Here is a 23,925-nt window from a genome sequence, read left to right on the forward strand (position 1 = left end):
ATAGTATGGGTAATGTGGATTAAAATGTATAGTTCAGTGTGTTCAAATTGTATTATGTTTTTAAGAAAGACTTAATCATTTGAAACTAACCAATGTACAAATAACATTTTTCGGGACTACTTACAATTCTCAACTGCCTATTATAAGTATAAATGCTTTTTATAATTAGCGCTGTAGGCCTACTCCAGCAAATCATACTGTACAGTAGATTACTACACAATATGGTAATTCAAGTAATTTGTGGCTTGGTCTTTCAACTGCCACTATGTATGTAAGCATGCATGCTTGCTTGTCTGTCCGTCCAGTCAGTTTAGTATGTGTATAAGATGACGCTGTCCCCTTCTATAGGGCTTATCACATTTGGTCACTCCTAATGGAGTATGTTCCCGTTCTGTGCTGCGATTTATAGAGAAAATGGGAGTGCATTTGGGGAATAAATAGTCCGGGTCAGTTAAAATAAGAGGGGTCGAGGAGGATGGCGGAAGGCCGTAAACGGCTTGTTACAGAAAGTGAACGGTGGGTAGACTCTCGAGCGCGTGAGTCGGAGAGTGAAGAAAAAGCAGACTCAACATTCTGTCCAGTGCCGTGTACCGCAGTGTCGTCCCATCGCCCTATCCGAGAGGGAGAAGAGAGCGAGAGAAATCTGCAGTACCGCAAAGTGGAGAGAGAGGGGGGAGCGAGAGAGAGCCAAGGAGGGGGAGGGAGGAGAGAAAGAGGTACCGCACCAGCATGTGAGTCCAACTACAGCGTAAGCAAGAGGGAGCGACGCATTATTGCAGTATAGTTCCATCAGAGATACGCGCAAAAAAAAAAAAAACTACCGCACTAACCTAAAATCCGACACACGCTCAACGACAGACAGACAGCGGTGGTTAGACTAGGGGGGAATAGTGAAAATATATAATTAGTGAACCCTGCAGGTATCAGAAGGCTATTGAATGCTTGTATGTTTTTGTGGTCTTAGTAGATAGAATACGACTAAATGGTAGGAATTCTTTCATATTTTCTGTTTCAAGTACCTTGGACTACAATACTGTTTGGGGGCTTCTGATTATTTAGCCCATTATTCGATTTGCCTTGTTTTATTCCGTCAAGTTTTTCTGAGTGTGCATTTTTGGATTCAAATTCGTATCTTGGATTTAGAAGAACTGTTTTCTCCAAAAATGTGTGTCTTTATATGAATCTTTCACTTTGGCAATCTATTTTCCTTTCTTCGAGGGTGAATTATTGCTAGACGCGCGATTCGGTATTGCGGCACTTTCCGTGATGACTTGCAAAGGGAAAACGTCGTTTTAGAAATTTCTGCACAAACTCATAGGAGCGCCAGCAATTATTAAAACAGCTAGTAGGCTAATTAATCGAGTCTTATAATTAATCTGTGTGATCACAGACTGTTTCTAGTTCTTCTGGAGTTCACCGATTTTTTTTTTCGTAATCGCCTTTTTTGGCTCGAACCTCTCTCTCTCTCTCTCTCTCTCTCTCTCTCTCTCTCTCTCTCTCAGTGAGTCAGTCTTTTAAGCAGCTGCAAACGAGATGTAAGTATGCGGTATTCAATTACTTTATCTTAAACACATTTTTATTATCTTTTTTGGTTCATCTAATTTCCTTCAGTTGATGGATCGAATTTTTAAAATTGCTTTTATTTGATATATGTTTCATAAGTGTTTAATTATGGCACAACATGGGCGCAATTATATCAGTCTATACTGTTCATTTCTCCTTTATAATTCTTATAGGCTAATAGTTGTCTTATTAGACACGCTATGAATAGCCTATGCAATTCATTTCTGTATGTCGGCAACACTAATGTATTTCATAATATGACATATTACTTTAATCTGCTGTAACTACAGTAGCTTATCTCGTAGTATGCGCTCTCCAGTTTGTCTTCCGTTGGACATGCAAAGCCTTGTATTTACTTAAATATGCATATTGTTTTGGAGGGCGGGGGAGGGGATAACTGTGGCCTTGTTCAGTGTAGTATTTTCGCTGGATACAGATTACAGTTAATTGTCTGTGCATTTACAGGACCGTAAAGCCTATTGTTCAATTTCATCTATGACCACCAGGCCTGCTTTTCTCCTTCCTACCTTCTCAGGAATATTAATCAATCAACGCATCAATGAGTACTGTCAGTACATTTTCTGTACAGTCTCTTACTGAGTCAGCAAGCGGGCTAATGGTTCTCGCCATTTCTCTGGGCTGTGTGTGTGTGTCTGTGCACTCACTGTAGCGTCAGGGCTGGTCAGTCTCTCAATCCTGAATAGATATATCAGTACACAGGAGCATGTCCTCCCCCCTTTGCAGGTCTGCCCCAGCACCTGATGCTGCTGCCCCAGCAGGGCCCCCCGGGGCCCCAGGAGCCCCCGGTGGAGAAGGGGGGGCCCCAGGAGGTGGACCCCCAAACGCTCCCCCCAACCTCTCCAGCAACCGCAGATTGCAACAGACACAGGCGCAAGTAGAGGAGGTAAAATGCGTGGCAGCAGAGGGATGGGATAGAGGAGGTAAAATGCATAGCCGCAGAGGGATGGGATAGAGGACGTAAAATGCATAGCCGCAGAGGGATGGGATAGAGGACTGGAAACATGCAGGGGGGAAGGGCAGGAGAGGAGATGGGGGGGTGGGGGGCGTTTGCTGGTGAAAGTGTGATTGCCACACAAATATTCAGTATAAACAGCCAGTGTGAAATTGTGTGTGTGTGTTACATGCATTCTATGGGTGTGTGTGGTACATGCATGCTGTGTGTGTGTGTGGTACATGCATAGTGTTGGTGTGTGTGTGTGTGCTACATGCACACGGTGTGTGTGTGTGTGTGTGTGTGTGTGGTACACACATGCTGTGTGTGTGTGTGTGTGGTACATGCATAGTGTCGGTGTGTGTGTGTGGTACATGCATGCGGTGTGTGTGTGTGTGGTACATGCATAGTGTCGGTGTGTGTGTGTGGTACATGCATGCGGTGTGTGTGTGTGTGTGTGTGTGTGTGTGTGTGTGCGCTGCATGCGTGCTGTGGGTGTGTGTGAGTGAATACAGCTAGCGGCCTGCTCAGTGTGGCCTGGCCCCCGCTCTCAGGTGGTGGACATCATGCGCGTGAACGTGGACAAGGTGCTGGACCGGGACCAGAAGCTCTCGGAGCTGGACGACCGGGCCGACGCCTTGCAGGCCGGGGCCTCCCAGTTTGAGAGCTGCGCTGCCAAGCTGAAGAACAAGTACTGGTGGAAAAACTGCAAGGTGCGCTCAGGCCTGCTGCCACTCTTTATTCCCTCATTAATGCACCAATTAGCAGAAGCGTTCAAGTAGGGCATCGCCTGGGGCCGAAGGTGCGATTTCAACTGCAGCACTGACACGCCGCCTGCATTGGATGACTTGCAAGCGCAGACACATACGTGCCTTTACGTTAACCAGATCTGTTACCTCCCCTGCTGAAAAAAACAGCTCAAGCTAGGTTTTTGAAACAGCTGGTTGACCAGTTAGACCGGCTCTATACTCAACCTGGTTTGACCAGCTCAAGCTATGTTTTGAAACAGCTAGTAGCTGGTATTTCAAGCTGGACATAGCTGGATTTAACACCAGGGTCTGTGGTTCTGTGCGGTAAATTGGCCCATGACCAAAGCTAGGACTTTCCCACTTAATTTTTTTCCCTTCACAACCAGTAGATTCTTATACCTTCTAATAGTTGACCCACTTTCTCTTTCTCACACGTCCCAGGAAGATTCTCTGTTTGCCTAGCTCGCCATTGTTTTCATCTTTATACTTCCTCCTTCCTTTTCTCTCTGTGTCTCCGATGTTTTTCTCCCAACACTTACTCTGCAGACACACTTTACAAATGACGATCTTTATTGCTCATTCCATCTGTTCATCGATTCTCTTCTTTACTGCCCCGGGGATTTATTAACCAAACTGCATTCAGGCTTTAATGTTTGGCATGCTGTCCTGACCAATCACATTTGGGCAACGCTCAAGTTTTCCAAAGGAGGAAATGACATCATTGCAGTGTCATGGACAGGGCTAGAATCCTGCTGTGAGCTTTGATAGGACTCCTGCTGCTCTCCACTGCTGCCTTTATTCCCTCGGGCTAATCACTGCCTTTCTGCATTTTACTAACTGCCAGGGTTATTATCTGTTTGCGCAGTGTTGACTGTCGCATTGTGCCTCGCCAGACAAAACGTTTTCCTACAGGCTGGCTGTGCGTTATGTCACAGCAACAATCAAGATTAGAAGCTGTACAGTAGGAGCCGTTTTGAAATTAGCTAGTTCTTTTCTGTCAGAGGGCAATGTTTGACAATGTTATTCCGAATTGCCTTTTAATCTCTTTGTCCTTTTAAGCATGTTTTCAGTTTAATCTGGTTCCCTTGGCAACATTGAAATAAATTGAATTAATATCTGAAAGTTATTAAACAAATCTCACATTAAACTGGTTATTGTAAAATATTTGTAAAAACAAATTCCTCTTGGCAAAATGAGTACTGACTCAGTCTCCTCTGTCTATTGTTTCAGATGATGATAATGATGGGAATCATTGGTGTCATCGTGGTCGGCATCATTTTCTGTGAGTTTTCACATTTTTTGAAACGTTTTTATTAACAGAGCACGTTCATCTTCAATGTTTACAATTTTGGGGTTTGTGTATGTAACCTAATTCTGGGGTAGTGTTTGTAACGTTTAAGTCTACAGAATGTGTGGTGTAATATGTTAAAATAATGAAGACTGTCCTTGTATTGCCGACTGTAAGAACTGTAGATTAACTGGCAGAGTAATGGGCTTGGTTCAGTGCTGGACCATGATGCAATGGAGCATTTGGTGATTTACGAGGTCAAAGGTCAAAGGAAAGAGAATGACTGTGGTTTGTTTATTACATCAGTGCAGCATAGGCTGTGCTCTTCACTCTCCCACCCGAGGAACACCGGCAATGACTGAATCCTATATAGACTTGGAAAAATCCATTGCAATGCAGTTCTGTCCATATGTTTTACATTTTGTTTACTGTGGTAGCCTAAGCCAAACATTTTGTTTTTGGTAAAGTTGTAAATCTAAATCATACCTATTTATAATTCTGTTGCACTCGGCAAAATCAGCCTTCAGATTTGCCATGGTAGTATAGTTTCCCATTAAGTGTTTCACCAGCTTTTCATGGACATCATACAAAATTTGCAATGAACTATGGGAGCTTGGGGCAAGTTATTTTGTCTTCAGGATTACTTGTAAAAGATAGAAAGATTACACTGGCATGCCAAATTGCACGATTGAGAGAGTACAAGGGCGTACTGTATAGATTATTCTAAAATAGATCATAACTAATGGCAACTAATGTGCAAAACAGGAGCAATTGTTTACTCACCTGCATTATTAGGAGTAATGTGTCAAAATCTTGGGTGAGTTTTCTTATCAAGCAGGGGCGTTACAGGGCATGTGTCATGTTTCTGTGGTCTTCTGTAGACATATAAAATGTAAAATATACTTTTATGATTTGGGCTGAAAGTCGTGCAGAACCCGAGGAGGAGATAGACCACGTGCACTGCATCAGTGAAGCTGAAACTGCATTATTGTTACAGATATTGAATGGATACTATGTTTATCACCCATTTTATTTTAACACAACTAGAGGACGAATGCTTTGTTTTCGATCCCCCAGAAAGACAAATTGTGTAAAGAGGCTTAAGTAAATTCTTAATGGGGTGCGGTAGAGAAGATGTGCTCTGAAAATACAGCCAAATTTTCACATGAAAGATCATGTACACAGAAGTGACCGCTGAGACAGGGTGGACATCAAGCCTCTATTAGCTCCACAAATTATTTATCTTATTATTGTTGTAAATAATTCAGCTGATGCTTTTGTTCACATTCGAGAGTGCAGAGAGTGGAGATACAAGAGCATTATAGGAGAATCCGAAACTGTCAACATACTGGTCTTTCATTAATGATCGTCAGATATTGTCTGAACTCAATGAGTTAGCGCAGGTCTGTGAGTTTCTTAGTTCCTTCATGAATACCCTGCAGTGGCTGAGGTAGTCAGTGGGGGTGTATGAATGATGTACATAATTCCTCTGGGAGACAGTGACTGTGCATCCCTGACGTTTCTCCGGAGTGTGTAAAACAGATTCCACCTCACGCCCTGTGCCCTCATACAGTGTATATTTCTGAATGGCTTCTCTCTCTCCCCCCTCCCAGTGTACTTCTTCTCTTGAGCTGACCCGTGTGTGGAAGGACACCGACTCCACAATGACAAAGGGAGGGTGGGGGTGGGGCGGGGAACAACACCTCCAAACTCTACTCTCCTTCCCCCCCCTTCCTCCCTCCTTCGCCCCCACCCTCTCTCCACACCGAAGTCTTCCATCCAACCATCTTGCACTTAAAACGTGACGGTAGTGTGTAGACGTCAATATCTCTGCTCTGTTCCTCCCTCACCCTGTTTTCTTTCTCTCTCTCTCTGTGGATGGAGATGTCTCTCGCTCTCTCCCCGTCTCTGTGTCTAATGCATTATTGAAGGGTCCAGCAGACACAAACCAGTGGAGTCTGACAGAGAGAGTGGAGGATGTAAGAAAAAGAGAGGGAAGGAGAAAGAAAACAAGAAGGGTAGGGCAGGCAGGGAGTAGAAAAAAAGAGAGAAGTGTGCGTTGGGAAATATAGCAGGTGATTTGGATTACATTTTCTAAATCCTAATTACGCCAAAGCTTGTTCATTTTACCTTTTGGAAGCTTCCTGCATTTGTAAATTGATACTGACATACCTAACAATCTTCCAGTCTCCTCGTACTACTGCTACTATTACTAATAATAATGATACAAACTCATGATTATGATAATATTAATAATTTTGTTGTGTTTGTGTACTAGTGAACTAAATCATTGTAGCTATTAGCTTTTCCCAAATTCCCTTTTTTACTTTTCTGGTGTTCCTTCCTTGAACTCTTTCTCCATGATTCTCTCTCTTTCTGCCTCTCTGAAAGAGGAAGATAGAGATAGACAGAAGGAACGATGAGGAAGAATCCAGTCAAGATATTAAGTTGATAATCTTACCTTTCGGTATGTATATACCCACGCCACCATCAGAAGGAACAACAGATACAGAATAAACCAGTGAATGCAGGAAAATGTATGAAGATAAAATAAAGAGACATAAAAAGATACATAAATAATGCAGGCTACACAGACTCGAGACATGCAGTCTCTTTCCTGTGTGATCAGGCATACGCCGAATCCCTCTGACAACGACACGCCCATAGACTGGCAGGGAGCTGTGTGAAACATGTCAGAATAAAATAGGTGTTTTACGTGAAAACATGGGTGTGTGTGTTAAGGCAGGGTGAAGGTGCTGGTTCTGTTCACACAGCTGTATGCTGAAGAGTGTCCTGTCTGCCGTGGCCCTGTCCAGCAGCAGCTGTTTGTGGTGTGAGTGGATATCGTCTCATATCTAAAGGCTGTTTTGTGTACTGTGGACTCACTGGAGTACTGTTTACGCCTCCGATGGCTTGCATGGCAAACAGTGCCCCTATAATCCCGTGTATCCCCATCGATGTACCGTGTCTTATCATTTTTAATCACCGGTTTCTGGTGCATTTTTCGCATTACCGTCGTGTGAAGAAGAACCTTGTATTGCTTTAATGCAAATTTATAAGAAATGCCATGAGACGAGGGTCATACCAAGAGTCCGGTTTTGTTAAGAACTAGTTATTAGTTTGTTATGAGGGAAAAAAATATTACATGTTACAATGAGGAAAATCTCATTTAAGACAAAATGACCCATAGATGGATTTATGTTTTTGTCAAAACACCTATTCTCCTTTTCGCTTCCTTTATTTGTAGTTATTGCTGGAAGTTGAAACATTTCTCAAGGACTGTTGAGATAAAAGCTGTAAAAAAATGTGAAAGTGTAAATTGTATTTATGGATGAAAAATAAAGGTTATAACTCAAGGGTATTTAAAAATGATCAAACAGACACGAGAGAAGCTGCTGAATCATGTGATTGTCATTTAAAAGCATGTCTATTTGCCTACCACTTTTGCTGATGCCAATAAAGAAATCATCGATATGCGCCGTGTCTCAGATCATTACTGCCTGTCGGCTGTTCAGTATAGTTTTTCACTATACATTAGCTGTGGGTAATGTCAAATGTGCATGCATGCAAACATTTTAACATCCACGTGCACACAAACACAGGATGAAATAAATGTCATACGCATTGGTGGAAATAACAGAGCACAATTATTAAAGGTTTTTCGCCTTTATTTTTAAATATAAAAACCTTCAGTTCATTGAATGAAAGAAGACCCGACCAAGGAAAGTACATTAAAAGTACCGTACATCTTTTCTTCTGTTCACTGTGCATCTCTGCCTTTGTTATGGATTCAGCGTTCATCAGTGATCCTAATCGAATATGAACAACAATTATTACTCAACAAATAAATATGTGCAGTTTCCACAGCAGGGAATAACAATTTGCTCATATATATGTACATGAAAAAACATCAGAGTATATATTGTACGGGTATAAAACTATATTAATATTCATACTTATTTCCATGGAATGACTAGACAGTATCACAAAGACACAAGCAGACTTACGTGAGATACTTATTTCAGCAGGAAATAGAAAGACAGGAGGGTAGCTGCCAACATTCCCACGATCATCCAGTAGGACCGTTCTTCTGTGGAACAGAACAACATCAGTCTGCATTTAAAACTCTTTTTACTCAACCATGTTACAATGAGCACGTTCAGTTTGTGGAAGCCTGCTGAAAAAAAATAATAGTCTGATTTGACCTATTTATCTATTATATTTTCTATTTCTATTATTGTCTGTTAGCCCATACATTAGATCACCCCTGTAATCTGTTCCCATGCATACAAAAGTGACATGAAACCATTACTGCATATTATTGTATATGTGTATTAAGACAAGAAAGTCTTGTTCCAGATTAATTTTAACATATTATTTAAGTGTCCCTGAGTTCTGTGTTGTCTCGCACATACCTGTCTCAGGTGCTAACACCGTCAGGCTTAGGGTGACTGGTGTGTCCAAGGATCGGTGTGAGACCAGGCAGGTGATAATGGTCCCTGCGGGTAGGGCAGCGGGGTGAAGGGTCACATGGGAGGTCAGGGAGAGGGTCTTGTCACTGAACTGCCGGTGGCTTGTGAGTGATGCATTCTGGGTAAGGGAGATGGGCTCCGTCTTCGATGGGGGGAGATACAGCCACTCTACCTGAGAACCATGGAACGGGAGAGACTCCATTAGCATCGATCAGTCACCATGAATCATTCAAACTGCTTTTGAAAAATGTGTGGTGAAACAGTTATACTTCGTTTAACAGAATTTGAGATACAGACCTCTACATCTAGCGGATAGTAACGCTCACAATGACAGCTCACTCTCCTGGGCAACCCATCCTTAAATATCAGCTTGTCCACGGAGAGAGACACTTGAGGGGGCTCTGAAAGAGAGACGACAGAGAGAATGGCTACAGGATTCCATTTAAATATAAATTCAATTATCCAATCAATAATATATGAAAAAATATTTGCTTCCAATAAGCATTCACATGCAAGTGAGTACATGAACAGTTTGCTATAGTATAAGGTGATGGGCAAGAGACTAATGTTTCATTTGAAATGCACTTGCTTTGGTAATACCTGTTTTTTTTCAGGTAATACAAGTCCTTTCAGCATGTTGTATCATCCATTGAAAGCATCTACAGTATGTGGGAGGGGTTTGGGGAACTCACGGATGACCTGAAGCTGCATCACCTGCTGGGCCTGGTAGAACCCAGCTCCCACAGTGCAGATGTATGTGCCTTCATCAGGCACCGTCACCTTCCTCACGGTCAGAGACACGTTCCCTTCCTCCACCGCAAGGGCCAGGTCCACGCTCGACCCGTTTCTCTCCACAAGGACTGGAAAAAAGAAAACGTGAAGTGCATTGTGCTGTGTTCAGTCCAGCGGATGTGTGCAGTAACTACAATATATATCAGCAAATGCAGGTGATACCGAGGTACAACCCTGTCAGTACGCTACATCGCTGTGCAGATGTCGCCAAATCCACTGAGCCAAAACAGATTAACCAATGTCATGCTAGAGGGTTTCAATGTCACACCGGAACAGTATCACCACAAAATAGCACTGGACTGAACTGGATAGTGATTGGCTCAATCCTTTCTCTTCTTCTTACCTATTGGCTGTTCCTCCGGCTCCACAGCCTTCATCTCCAGCACTTTTGAACCACTCCCTCTGTGCTGCAAGCGCCACTCAAGCCACATTGCATGCGTTGGGAAGGGTTCCTGCTGTTTGAAGCCACAGTCCAAGAGGGTGTCGCCCCCTAGGGGAGTTGTGAGGGACTGCGAGCGGGAAAACACCACGAATGCCACTGACAGAGAGAGTGGCAGATAGTTAATACCGAAACATTCCAACTAGCAATAAGCACAACTCAAATGTAGGGCGGCCTGTAGTGTAGTGGTTAAGGTATATGACGGGGACACGCAAGGTCGGTGGTTCTAATCCCGGTGTAGCCACAATAAGATCCGCACACCCGTTGGGCCCTTGAGCAAGGCCCTTAACCCTGCATTGCTCCAGGGGAGGATTGTATCCTGCTTAATCCAATCAACTGAACGTCGCTCTTATCCAGAGTGTCTGCCAAATGCCAATAATGTAATGTAAAAAATTCTCAGCAAAAACAAATAAGTGAAAAATGCTTCTCTAATTGCAATAACACTCTCTCACCCTCAGACAGAAGGGTCCCAGATGGCGTGAGGGGAAGTTCCAACTTGCTTTGCATGAGAGGAGCAGGGGCAGACTCATCCCCCTCACCAATAGGTGGCAGTGTCCGCAGGACCAGAGTGAGACTTAAACCACCCCCTTCCAGGACCACCGAGCCAATGAAATACGCCACTCCGGCGTCCACTTCAAGTCCACGGGGGTAGTAGCGGCTGATTTCACAGGCCACCTCCTGCTCTTCGCAGTCAGCGTGGAGAAGCAAATCCGCCTCTGGGATTTCAGGTGATGTCACTGGTGGGAGAGGAGGGAAAAGAGGACTACTGGGGAACTTTTCTTCAGTAAAGAAAATGTGTTGCTTTGTTGTCGTGAGCTGTAAACATGCAGTGACGCTCCACAGCAAGTGATACATGGTGTGATTGCCATAGAAAACGCAGGCCCAGGCTCTGTGATATGACACAGGCCTTCATGCACCCCCGATTCAGCATTGAACATTCAGGCTTTTTCAATGCCAATTGAATTTCCATGGAAACAGAATGCACACATCGTAGCAAGCAACAGCATTTGTATTTGTGTATTCACATGTTGTTGATGCTCATTTCCTGGTCATGTTGAGAGACTGTGCGAGACGGTGCTCACTCGTGTCACTGCAGTTGGCTCCAGTGCAGGTCATTCAGACCCATTTTCAATGTACGGCAATGGTACAATTGCAGTAAAAATAGAAAGTTAATAATTTTTTCCCACAAGAAGATGTAGTCGCAATCTGTGTTTTTCCTTCATCTAGTGCCTTCCCATGTGCCAATTCTCTTTAAAGGTACAATAGGTAATTTCGGACTTCTAACGGGGGCGGCACGGATGGTGCAGTGGGTAGCACTGCCGCCTCACAGCAAGGAGGTCCTGGGTTCGAATCCCCGTCGGCCGGGGCCTCTCTGTGCGGAGTTTGCATGTTCTCCCCGTGTCTGCGTGGGTTTCCTCCCACAGTCCAAAGACATGCAGGATAGGCTGATTGGAGAGTCTAAATTGCCCGTAGGTATGAGTGAGTGAGTGAGTGAGTGAGTGAGTGAGTGTGTGTGTGTGTGTGTGTGTGTGTGTGTGTGTGTGTGTGTGTGTGTGTGTGTGTGTGTGTGTGTGTGTGTGTGTGTGTGTGTGTGTGTGTGTGTGTGTGTGTGTGTGTTTGAATGTGTGAGTGTGTGAGTGAATGGTGTGTGTGCCCTGCGATGGACTGGCGACCTGTCCAGGGTGTATTCCTGCCTTTCGCCCAATGTATGCTGGGATAGGCTCCAGCCCCCCTGCGACCCTGTTCAGGATAAGCGGGTTAGGATAATGGATGGATGGATGGACTTCTGACGGTCAAATGAATGAACGCCTTCAAAGCACAACACTGTTTATCCCACCCCTTCTCTGTAAACGCTGACTCACACGCTAAGTGGAGGAGCCACATCGGCTTCTCTACTGCGCAGTCTCTGGCTCCAAATGTACAAAATGGCGGTGCCGGTAAACTTGATTTACGCTTTTCACGATAAAAAAGTCAGTGGGTGACGTAACAGGCACTTGGTCAATATTTTTATACAGCTTTTGGTATCAGCGCTGTGACACTGACCTTTGGCTTCGACTATGATGTTGTCTGGATCAGGGTTGGCAGGGGGGATGTAGGGAGTCAGGGTTTCAGGGGAGGTGTCAGCAGAGACAGGCAGGTCCTTCAGAACCAGCGTTGCTGGCGTGCGGGAGAAGTGGCCACTGCTGGCTCCCATGGATCCAAAACCCCCGCCCTCCTCCACCAGAGAACAGGACAGCACCACATCTTGCCCCACAAACTCTGCTTGGGTAAGGTGTGAAGGAGGAAAACCTGATGAAACACATCACAAATGCTCCCAGGAGAGCAAGTGAGCAAGATAAGGGCTAATCCAGTGGTTCCCAAACTCAACCCCCCCACCCCCAACATTTAATAACATTAAATTCCATTAGCCCCTTCTATTAAATAGCGTGAAAATAGCTATTTTTGCTATAGGCCTACTTAAGGCATTTGGACTTCAGATCAAAAAATAAATAAAAAGAGGTGAGACAAAATTACAATCAGCTTTTACTTCATGGTATTTATAGGCACGCATGTTCAAGCCATTTTACAGAAAACTCTGGGGTGCGTTTCCGGAAGCCTTCTTAACGCTACGTCGTTCGTAAGTTGTACCTTAAGCTCTACCTTAACGTCTCAGCTTGTTTCCCGAAACGTTCTAAGCTACGTATACCTTCTGTACGTCGTACTTTCGTAAGGTTGGTTTGGATTGGACCACTCTTAGCTATACCTTAGCGATGTTGTCAGCTCACTCCGCTAGTGGCCACCGCTGTTACGACCGCAAACCTCTGAAATCAGCTGTTGCTGTTAGTTACATCTCAATCTGTTAAACAATATGTACAGTAATAATTCTACAGTTGTAGTTGGCTAATAATATTACTAAAATACCACATTAATGGCACTGTTCTCATGCAAATAATAAAATTACGAAGGATTCATGTTGCCTAATTCACTTTATTGAACATGTTGCCTAATTGCCTTTTAAATGATATTCACTGATGATTTTTAAACTGACGATTTCCCACTCTCTGTGTGCTGGAGCGATATTTAACCATCGTTCTTTCTTGGTTTTGTTGGACACCGGAGTCCTAAAACAGGAAAATAATGTTTTTTTATTCAGCGCCACGTCTAACAATATCTCCATTTCGTTTGCTGTGAAGCTTATTTCTTAGTTTTTTTTCCGCCATATCTTATGTAAAAAAAAATATTAAAATTTTTTTTTTGCATTTGTGTTGGTGCGCTTTTATTAAAAACATCAGCTAATCAGAGAAAGTAGTGAGTTACACCAGAAATGTGACGGTGCTTCTGCCAAATAAACCCTGATTGCAAAGTCATTTAAGGCACTATGACAAAGATATAAAAAATAATGTAAATAAAACATGTCATGCCAAATAAGGCGTATTGCTAGATGGAGTAGCCACAAACCGTATCACTAACCATATATATAATTTGGCGAAAATTATATATACGGTTGGATAATTTAGTTTGTAAGTTTTGAATTGTATTAGTACGTTCCCAGCATTCGTGGTAAATGCAATATTTTTTTGTATTCCTGCAGTGTTTTATTAATAAATAATAGTACTTTCTCTCATAACGCACTCAACAGTCGCTGCATGGAGTGCATAATCGATCTTAGAGCGAGTCGATGGGCCTAGTAACGTCGCACGTAGACCGCCAAAGTGATAGTTCGGGAAACACACGTAGAAAAGTAAGCAACTTTAGTAAGGTATACCTTAGATAGTCTTCGTAAAGCGCTAAGAGACACTGTTATCGGGAAACGCACCCCTGTTTTGTGTTGAATCCCACCATTTTCAGCTGTGCATATTACCGGATGAATGACAGGTTGCTCAGGCGTTTCCTTTTAGACAGATTGTTCACACATAAAAGAGCAGTGTCTTGCCTTGGACAAATTTCAGTCTACCGTCCCATACTATTGGAGGGAATATAAATAATATAAATGAATATAAATATACATTATTAATTCATATAAATTAACAGAAATCTTACCAGACACAGCAGAAGCCGTAAAATAACTCACAACCAGGAGTCCAACGCTGAAAATCATCATCAGTTTCACAACTGTTCTTTGCTCTCATAGATATGTCGATCTTCCCGAATTCATTTTAGACTAACGTTTTATTCGGAAACACGGCGTAGAATTTTTTTTAACGGAAGTACAATATTATTTAAAAAAGGTCAGATTCAGGAGCAATCGTTTTTAGCATTCCGTATACAGCATCTTTGTAATGAGCTACCAAATCGCTTTCGGTTTTCTTTTAAAGTGCCGTACGTTGGAATAACAACTGGAGTGCAATGCACCGACAAGAAATACTAGCTACGTCTAGGCTACTCGAGAAAACTATTGTTGTTATATTTCGGCGACATCAACGTCAATAAAAAATGTATCTGTCTTATTGTATTACTCATACAGTACAGGTTGGCGCAGAACAGAACTGAAAGTAAAAATAACAGATCCGCCAATAGTAGCAGAGATGCTGCTTTGCAAATCGGTTACTAGGAAGAACTGTACATATAGGTATGCCTAGCTAGTCGTACTTCCCTACTAGCAAGTCTTTACATAGTAGGCCTACCGCCATTTCAGGGCAACATAACATTTGTGACGTATTAATGTTATGTAAAAGAAAGTTGGCATGTGTTGTACTTTGTTGCATGTCCTAATTGACATTTCCCCCAGAAGCTACAGTGAGTTGAGGGGCTATTTGTGTTTTGGTTCTTGGGTAGTTCCTTTTAGCCTCCACAGTTTGCTCTTGCCATCACTCTGATACAGGCTAATTTAGGCACTGGCCTTCCTGTTCTTGCGGCTAACTAGTGGTTTGCAGAGTAGCATCTTTTGGTCTGTTAGTGAAGTCTTCTGTTGACAGTAGTGACTGGCACTTCCATGTTGCCTCCGGAGGAGTGTTTATGCTCTGTCAGACAGGTGTTTAGGGGTTTTTCTTCATTATGGTGATAATTCTTCGGTTATCAACTGTAGAGGTCCTCCCAGGCCCTTTTGCAATTACTCAGCTCACCAACAAGTGCTCTCCGAACAGTTTATTTCGGTAAGCATAAGGTTTGGCCTATGTCTCTGACTTATGTTTCTTATTTATTTTTCAGCCTTATAATAGCACATATAATAGCAGTCTGATCCTTGATAATGCCAATAACAGACCTGTCAAGCCATTTTCCAAAATATTATGGTGCCCTGACATGGATTATGTATAAAAAGCATTGTAATTTCTATGTGGTGAAATCAAAATATTTATAAATACCCTGTAATAGAAGTTCTGCACTTTAACCATTTTCGATTATAAATATAAAATTGTGGAGCACAGAGCCAAATCAAGAAAAAATATTTATTTGTCCAAGATAAATTATGGAGCTCACTGAATGTGTGTATGTATATGTGTGTGTGTGTCTGTTTGTAATGAATTGCTATTCTCTTCAGAATACTATAAAGCATGCAGAGATGACAAATAATGGAAGGGCTGTGAAAGTTAATTGGCTACTAGTACAATGGAATTTGCTGAATGGACTTTTCCAAAACTATAAATGGGAAGTATTTAGTCTATTGAAAACATTTACATTTTGCAAGTGTTTTAATGAACCACTTCAGTAAACAATATGGACTAGAAACGCATTCCATGGAGCTGACTTGTACAGGACAAAGGCAAATCTGGCTTTGATCCATTGCTTTTAATGTGAAATGAAGTTTACACATCATTATGCATGCAATTCTCAATGAGATCTGTTTAATAATGTGATGTCCTGTTGTTGGTACAGCCTACAACCACACATCACACTTGTCTGATATTGTACCCACACAATAAGTATGTAGTAAGTTGACAGTTAAGCACACATGCAGCAAAACAAAATCTTTGGCCTTTTTTTTAGCGCACACTGCAAGCATCATGGACCACCTTCCCTCTCTCTGCCTGTGAAGAGGTACCAGTCATTGCATTGATCACCACATGATGCAGAACTGACAGCAGACAGGAAGCATATTTCTCTTATCTAGGAATTAACACATTGAGAAGTATCACATGCAACATTGAATAATCTCTGCATGTTGGTGTGTAGTGTTGCAACTTGCCAAGTGTACTGACATCTCAATCCTTGTGATTACATTACCTTTCAAAGGTGGTTTATTATTTTGCCATTTTTAACAATTTTAACTAAAATTATACTTCACGGCTATAATTGCTTGGCCGTATACCTCATTCTGCAGCCTTCATTGTTTTCTTGATCCAATCAGAATAATTATTCACACGGGTATAGACCCCATAAACCCCCCGTTTCCCACAGCCGATACCCCAGCTAACGATCCCAGCGGCCCAGTATGGCCCATCGGGCTGCCGTATGGCGAACGCTCCCCCACTGTCTCCCCCGCAGGTGTCTTTCCCTCCCATTGAGAATCCGGCGCAGAACATGTTGTCTGTCAAATCAGGGATGGGCTTGTCTGTCTTCTCTAGCGTATCAAAGCCTTTTCTGCACGTGGATTGGTCCACCAGAGGGAGTTCTACGTACTTGAGCGTTTCACTGAGCGTGTTCTGATCAGTCCTCCCAAAACCAGAAACCACCCTGAGGGAGGAATTCAGTCATACAGTAATCAGAATGTCAACAAAGCCCACAGTTAATGAAAAATGAAACAAAATGTCAACTTCATTTTTAAAACCTGTTACAGAGCCTCCTGGCTCTGATGAATGGTACTGTATATCTAACCGGGGTCAGCAATGACTGCTTGTAAGTTGGGAGCTCTCAATAGCGTTATCCTCAAATCAAGTCTACAGCAGTTGTTTAGGAATGACAGAATGATAAGGCTGTGCGACTCACAGTTCAACTCATAGGGTTTTTTAGATTGGGTTTCGTGTATGTGAACGGTGATTCAAAGCAATGCACAACCATCATGAAAAAATTTTACGTACCCAATTTTCCCACTTTCATATTTGTCTCCCTCTGCTGGAAGACACAGTGGCATGACAAACTTATTAAATGTGATCGGCTCACGAAGTTTGAGCAGGGCAATGTCATTGTTGAAGTTATGGCCAGAGGAACTATCATAATGAGGATGAGGATGAACCGAAGCAATCCAGAGTCGAGAAGTTGCATTGTTTTCGCGGACATCGTTCTTTCCCACATATGCCTTGAGAGAGAGATATTCACATGACACTTCATGCATTTGGCAGACACGTATCCAAATGGACTCTTAAAACTGGATATTTACTGAATCCATTCAGGTTATGTACCTCGTTCAAGGGTACAGTGGCAGTGGAATCACACATATAACTTAAAAACTGATTTGACCTGGTAATTTGATTTTACCCACCCACTACTAATCATTAAACTACATGACTACGCATGACTCCTCATTCATTTGATGGTGAGATTCCTTTTGAAATCAACAAGTTAACTGCTTTGATAGTTCCGTGAGAGAACAAGTTAATGAAATTCTTGCTTCGGTTCAAGATATTTATTCTAATATAAATAACGTCATGACTATAATTTACATACTTTATGACAGTCAAATTTGTAGCAGTCACTAATGAATATATCAGAACCCCCCCCCCCCCCCACACACACACACATACACGCACACACACCTCGATCTCCTCCGCATTCGCGACGACTTTGGTTTTAATTTGCACCACGTTGTGGGCAGCAGTGAGGAGCCATTGATCCCCAATCACAGACGCTCCACCAAACCCATGTATCTTTAAATAAACCTGCCAAGGAACGGCTCCTGCTGGTGCGTCCGCACCCCCCAGCACCCTCTGATGGCCCGAGAGGGTGACCTGGGGGCGGCCACACACTGAGGGGCGGGATGCGATCACATATTAGGGGTTTCAGAACATAAACATCTTTTTTATAAAATCTGTTTTACAGGCAGAACAATTATAAACAGAGGGTATGGATATGAATTTGTAATCATTATGCAGTGGGGGGGTCAATTGAATTTAAGAAATGCCGTCCATAGAAAAAACACAGAAAAGAAAACTACAGATTCAATTAAAGAATCATGCTGGCATCACTTGGTTTCCATAGGCTATGTATCACAGCGTATGGTTAAATGCAATGCCTCTGTGTTGTGAAATCCCCCATGCTGGTCCTCATTAACCCAGAAAAACTGTTGAAAGTTAATTAGCCTATACTGTACATCTTTACATTCACACATTCTGTTAGATGTCACTGGAACCTTAAATCCAACATGGAACATGCTAGGGTAGTGAATGGGGCTGGTAAAAATGTTGCTGTCGCTGGCCATTTCCTTAATATTGAGTCTTAGTTCCAGACTCCAGTTGGTCAGTTTAATGTTATTGAGCTTGTTGTCTTGTCTTTAAAAATAATGGGTTAGTATTGGTTGACCTGGTTACCTGGGAAACACGTGGGGATGATATAATTGCTCTGATGGTCTTTCCACCTCCTGCCTGCTGTGCATGTATAGTTTACTGGGGGAACAAGGTAGATGGCAAATCAAAATGACCAAACTACATATAATATATTGACTTTCATGTACGGTATACTGTGGTAGGAGACATAGAGAGTTAGAGGCAAATCATAGCTGATAGAAATGTGTTCACTATCACAGAAATGCAACAACATGTCAAACAAAACATTTTTACCTATTGCCCCATTTGCCAAGGAATAATATGGGTCATTGCAGTGATATTGAATGACAGAGAGGTACTTGTTCTCAGTTCCAGACAGGAATGATATCTTTCCATTCAACAAGGCAATTGGATTCCCACAGTCAATCACTGTGGAGAGAGAGAGAGAGAGAGAGGCGGGCACATCATGCTACACTACATGGACACATAGCTTGGTACCAGCTGACTAAACTCAACAAACATAAACCTACTGCGAGACATGCATACATAAGTGGCATCCTAGAGAGAGAGAGAGAGAGAGACAGAGAGAGAGAGAGATAGCGACAGTGAGAGAGAGAGAGAGAGAGAGAGAGAGAGAGAGAGAGAGAGAGAGAGAGAGAGAGAGAGAGAGAGAGAGAGAGAGAGAGACTAATAAGAGACTCTTCTTAAAGTTGTTGTATTAAACAGTTGCAGCACATTATAACAGCACATATAATAGAGTACATCAGCACGGGGCACTGTTGCTGTATGCACAGTGTGTGTATTCTCTGCACATTCCTCTATGCATCTGAGAGAGGACTCACTGTGACACTCAGGGAGAGGAATGTGCCATTGGCCATCATTCTGACATGTTGAGAAGTAGCTTGGAATCTCTTCACCCCCCTGTGATGAGAACAGAGGAAAATGTAGATTAGCCTACTCACAATTTTCTTAAACAACTGACAGCGGCCTCCCCATTACCCCCACAACACAGTGAATTTCTGAAACCATGCTGACAGCCTCCAGCACTGGAATATTCTGACTGGCTAACAGCCTCTGACACTACATTGTTTCTGATTGGCTGACCACCCCACAGCAACAGTTCACCGTTCTGATTGGCTGACAGACCCCAGCACTCTCACCATCATTAACTTGTAGCCAACATCACACAGCACGGAGATGTAGTCCCTGTAGAGATACTGGGGAAGGTTTGGGGTAACTTTACCATTGGCAATTCCATTTGGAGACTCACACTGCACCCCTGACAAAGGAAACGGCGTTATTGCTGAATTATAATTAGAGCCAATCATAGATAAAATACACAAACAGTTAGGCTTTTAATTCTTTCTCATAGAATTCATTTGTACATATGCATGTCATTCCACTTGTTTCTTGATCCTAGTCAGCACCCAACCAGGCTCATTATTACCGCATAGTAGGATTTTTGCATTGCTTCTTATTGTATTGCTTGATTTGGTTCAGATGCGTGTAAATGAGGAAATCGCAATATGACTAAAAAAACTTTTTTCTGGGCATGTTAACTACAACACTCACTGAACCACATCTCACACGGTACACTGCTCAGGCGTGATCTCTTTGCCTTGCAGTCACACTTCAGGACTCCATTCAGTTGTCAGACATTTTCTTTGGCATAAACATAATTTTGTATTATTGTATAACTCCTATCTGTCACATTTCTCAGACATATTGACATATTGCCCATAGTTGAAAAGCCCACTTGAGCTCTTCGTCATGACTGTTGGAACCCTGTAACTTCCTACTACTTACCTGCGCCGATGTAGCCTATCCTCTCACAATACGTCTTTCACACTTTCACAATATGACTGTCCTCAATACTACACACCAATCACACTTCCTCCCAAACTTTCCCTACAGATTTCCCCCTTCTTTCTCCTTCCCTTTCTTCACGTGTTCGCCCCCTCCCCTCCCTGGTTCCACGCGTCCCTCCCCCCCCCTCACTCTGTGTGCTGTACTGCAGGTGCCAGCCGAAACTCAGGCCCTGCTGGTCCGTGTGGTAGGCCAGCTCGACGCTGTGGGACTGAGTGCGGATGACTCCTGGACTCTTCTGCCCGCACAGCTTCATGGGGTCTTTCCCTGGGACCGACACCTAGGGAAGGCCACAGGGAGAAGAAGAAGAAGAAGCGGGCTCATGCTCAACACCTTTGAAAGGTTTCCCAGAACCAGAGGTGGAAAATCCAGGTTCAGAAAGAAAAATTTCTGTATTTGCTCATTCTAATAATTGTGCAGGCAGGGGTCTGTTCCACAAAGCAGGATTACCAAGTTAGCCAGATAATTGTAAAACCTGGACCCTAACCAGATCTGGAATATGAACTGAATTAAAAAGAGTTGTTTCATGTTTTACGTTGTGTGGTTATCTGTAATAACTCAGTAATCCTGCTTTGTGGAACAGGGCCCAGGAGATGGAACTAATAAGTGAAATCATAGACTTTCCAATTGTGTTCAATACTCATACACATGCGCACGCACACACACACACATATACACACACACATACATACATATACACACATGCACACACACACACACACACACATACAGTGCAGTACCTGGAGCCAGTGAAAGGGACAATTTTGGCTATCCCCTTCTAGAGACTCTATGTGGAACAGCCCAGTAAAATTGAGAGTCACAATAAATCCAGGCTCCACTGAGATGTGGTACTGACAGGCCAGTCCATGGGGAGAGGGCTGGGGGTATCCTGGGCTGGACATCACACCCTCTGGCTCAGAGAAAAGACCCCCTCCACAATGCACTGAGGGATACAGAGAGAGAGAGAGAGAGAGAGAGAGAGAGAGCAGTGCTGTACCCAATATTGTCTATTCCATCCTTAGCTGGTACATTGAATTTAACTGTTTAATGAAATTCAGCTTCCTGTGCACTGAGCCAATGATATGCATGAGAATAGTGCGAAGGGAAATTAATTTGAGCAACTTCCCAATTGTTACATTTGAGCCTTTTGAAGCTAACTGCCAAACAATCACGAGCTTGCTAGCTAATGTCAGGTACATAGTTTGTATGGTGCTTCTGCATAACAGCAAATTGAATTGTTTACTTTTTTTAAAAATTAAATTGAAGTGGGATGGTCAGTGGAACATCACATGCAATCACCATCCAGCATGAATGATATGTTTCGGTGGGGTCAGAGCAGGAAGGCTGAAAGATTCTTTCATCATTACACAATGGAACGAGATGGTTGCTTTCGCCTCACTTCTCTGTCTTTTCCCAGTTTATGTCCCATTCTCATTACACAGTATCATCCTCTGTACCCCTTCATCGCCTCTCTCTCAGCTGTCTAAGGTATAGTTTTCAAACTATACCTTAGTCCTCCCTCCTGACCCCCCCCCCTTTCCAATATCTCTCTTGTCTAACCCAAAAAAAAAAGATTAAAAAAAAAAGATTATAAATTGCACTTGTACGATGACTATTTTTGTTTAGAACAGCCCTTCATGTGCATTTTACTAGTTATGGATGTGATGCTTTAACTTGTGGAAGAACCTATGCACTTGTAGGTCGCCTTGGATTAAAAGCGTCTGCCAAATGACAAATGTAACAGTAAATGTAAATGTCTAGATCAGAGGCAGCACTCACAGTCACAGGTGCGCTGGTCAGGTCTGAGCTCGTAGCCATGGTGACAGGAGCACATGTAAGAGCCCAGGGTGTTGTGGCAGATCTGAGAGCACAGGGGTCCAGAGTCGTCGTCCGGTTCGGGCAGGGCACACTCGTCCACATCTGCGTGGGACACACACTGGAGGTTCACAGACGGCCCGTGCTCCCCTAACACATCCCGTGCCCCTCGTAACGCACCGTACCTATTGCCTGGTAGAAGGCAGAGAAGCCAATGTTCTGGTGGGGCCCAGCATTTGAATCATCCGTCTGAAAGACTACAGCAAGTTGGTTGCCCGGAGACAGGATGGGTTCGTTGCCAGGGTGTTGACCCTCTATGGAATTCTTCTGACCGCAGAACTTTCCCAGCACTTTCCTCTTGTACATCACCTGGTGGGGGAGCGGGACACAGGGGAAGGTTTAGGGTCGCGGAGCATCGGCGAAACGGCGAGCGCTCGCTCAGGAGGCCTACTGACCGTCACGGAGTCGTAGTAGCAGTCCTGCGACGACTCCACGTCCAGGTGGAGGAACGTGAGTTTGATTCTGTAGCCCTCCGGGACGGAGAGGTCCCACTGCTCGGACAGCGAGGCGGGGTACGGCTGTGGGTACAGGGGCGACTGCAGCTGCCCGTGCAGCGGTGCCTCGGGGGGGGTGCGGGGGATCGCTAAACCCCAACACTCATACACACAAAGCAGCCTGCAGGAGAGAGAGAGCATGTCTCTGCAGAACGGAGTAAACTGATCATATAGTTACTGGGTGAAGTGTAACTATACTCAAACTTGTTCGTTGAGGGAAGACTCAAAGGTTTAAAAGTTTCGGTACATTACCTGCACAAGTAAAATAGTGTTAGTGTTATGACATTTTAATGTTAGTGTATTGCCTAATGTAAATCTATGAAGTGTATACACTCTAACAGGTGTACGAACAGGTTTCTGGAAGACTCTTTTTTTTTTTTTATAATTAAAAAAAAAATCTTTTTTTTTCAGAATTACTGTATATGTTATAAATAGGTGTGCACAGATCTAAGGAAATGAATACAGGTAATTACATGCTCTGTGACTTCAGTTCAAGATGAGCTCAGGCTGAATATAGCCACAGAGCTTTCAGCAGCGAAACGGCTGAATGTGCCCTGCAGCTACATACAGCAGCTCTAAACCTGGGGGAACGAGTGTCTTCGGAGGGGGGGGAGACACACCCCTACGCATTACACTGCATGGCGTACTAAAACCACAGATGAGAAAGGGCAAGGTCTCGGTACATGCATTCAGACATATGCACTGTATCTCAAGGTATGTACCTCCTCACCTGCATCCTCACTGCATACACATGAAGAGCAATCCAAACAGTGTCCGAAATGGCATTGAAAATGAACTCACCAGATAACTGGATAGATCCAGGCCATGTTTCTTTACAGCGCAGAATGTGGAAATAAGGAGCACGTATATTGGCGGTCTGTCTCAAATGCTATTCAGGCCGAAGATCTTTATGGTATACGTAGCTCAGTGGCTACATCGCGAGTGGCGAGATATGTGAAGATGAAAGTCTAAAAGTCACTTCACAAAAACAGCACTATTTAATTTGGCTGCCGAAGACTGAGATTAGGCAGAGAGCGCATGGAAAATCAAGAGAATAAAGAGAGACCCAACCAGAGTCAGGGGTAGGGGGGCTTATGGG

General features: G+C 43.3%; 3 protein-coding genes across 10 annotated transcripts; 1 reads left to right on the forward strand and 2 right to left on the reverse strand.

Moving 5' to 3' along the window:
• Positions 1–587: 587 nt before the first annotated feature.
• LOC133124942 (vesicle-associated membrane protein 1-like) lies at positions 588–8,026 on the forward strand. Of its 6 annotated transcripts, none has more exons than XM_061236587.1 (6): positions 588–716; positions 1,503–1,535; positions 2,308–2,467; positions 3,070–3,228; positions 4,495–4,546; positions 6,166–8,026. In XM_061236587.1, coding segments are annotated over exons 2-6 (390 nt in total). In that variant the 5' UTR covers positions 588–716; positions 1,503–1,533; the 3' UTR covers positions 6,183–8,026. The 6 variants fall into 6 exon arrangements, with proteins under 6 accessions (XP_061092571.1, XP_061092547.1, XP_061092561.1 ...); XM_061236563.1 differs by having other exon boundaries at positions 590–748; XM_061236577.1 differs by having other exon boundaries at positions 590–731.
• A 160-nt stretch (positions 8,027–8,186) lies between these two features.
• Positions 8,187–14,716, reverse strand: tapbpl (TAP binding protein like). Of its 3 annotated transcripts, none has more exons than XM_061236360.1 (9): positions 14,276–14,716; positions 12,299–12,514; positions 10,708–10,992; positions 10,160–10,354; positions 9,717–9,884; positions 9,322–9,425; positions 8,968–9,196; positions 8,560–8,642; positions 8,187–8,361 (listed from the first exon to the last, which is right to left on the reverse strand). In XM_061236360.1, the coding sequence occupies exons 1-8, from the start codon at positions 14,334–14,336 to the stop codon at positions 8,569–8,571; spliced, it is 1,332 nt and encodes a 443-aa protein (XP_061092344.1). In that variant the 5' UTR covers positions 14,337–14,716; the 3' UTR covers positions 8,187–8,361; positions 8,560–8,568. The 3 variants fall into 3 exon arrangements, with proteins under 3 accessions (XP_061092344.1, XP_061092337.1, XP_061092327.1); XM_061236353.1 differs by having other exon boundaries at positions 12,299–12,517; XM_061236343.1 differs by having other exon boundaries at positions 12,299–12,544.
• Positions 14,717–15,942: 1,226 nt separating this feature from the next.
• On the reverse strand, positions 15,943–23,869 carry LOC133124690 (complement C1r subcomponent-like). Its single transcript, XM_061236106.1, has 13 exons — positions 23,628–23,869; positions 22,728–22,947; positions 22,458–22,641; positions 22,237–22,377; positions 21,198–21,400; positions 20,590–20,737; positions 19,752–19,870; positions 19,434–19,512; positions 18,886–19,020; positions 18,637–18,711; positions 17,866–18,074; positions 17,191–17,408; positions 15,943–16,846 (listed from the first exon to the last, which is right to left on the reverse strand). The coding sequence occupies exons 1-13, from the start codon at positions 23,651–23,653 to the stop codon at positions 16,483–16,485; spliced, it is 2,121 nt and encodes a 706-aa protein (XP_061092090.1). The 5' UTR covers positions 23,654–23,869; the 3' UTR covers positions 15,943–16,482.
• Positions 23,870–23,925: the final 56 nt, after the last annotated feature.

Source organism: Conger conger, chromosome 1 (genome assembly GCF_963514075.1).
Source record: "Conger conger chromosome 1, fConCon1.1, whole genome shotgun sequence".
Lineage (NCBI taxonomy): Eukaryota > Metazoa > Chordata > Actinopteri > Anguilliformes > Congridae > Conger > Conger conger.

Bases quoted from the DNA above. Each gene is read 5' to 3' on its own strand.
- LOC133124942 (XM_061236587.1), top strand. The intron at 2,468-3,069 runs GTAAAATGCGTG...CCCCGCTCTCAG, and splicing joins CACAGGCGCAAGTAGAGGAG to GTGGTGGACATCATGCGCGT. The intron at 3,229-4,494 runs GTGCGCTCAGGC...CTATTGTTTCAG, and splicing joins ACTGGTGGAAAAACTGCAAG to ATGATGATAATGATGGGAAT.
- LOC133124690 (XM_061236106.1), bottom strand. From the start codon at position 23,653: ATGGCCTGGATCTATCCAGTTATCTG. The intron at 19,021-19,433 runs GTGAGTCCTCTC...CTCTCTCCACAG, and splicing joins TCCTCTCCCTGAGTGTCACA to TGATTGACTGTGGGAATCCA. The intron at 17,409-17,865 runs GTGTGTGTGCGT...CTCTCTCTCAAG, and splicing joins CGAATGCGGAGGAGATCGAG to GCATATGTGGGAAAGAACGA.
- tapbpl (XM_061236343.1), bottom strand. From the start codon at position 14,336: ATGATGATTTTCAGCGTTGGACTCCTGGTTGTGAGTTATTTTACGGCT. The intron at 9,885-10,159 runs GTAAGAAGAAGA...TCTTTTTTCCAG, and splicing joins GCCGGAGGAACAGCCAATAG to TCCTTGTGGAGAGAAACGGG. The intron at 9,197-9,321 runs GTCTGTATCTCA...CATGGTTCTCAG, and splicing joins ACTATCCGCTAGATGTAGAG to GTAGAGTGGCTGTATCTCCC.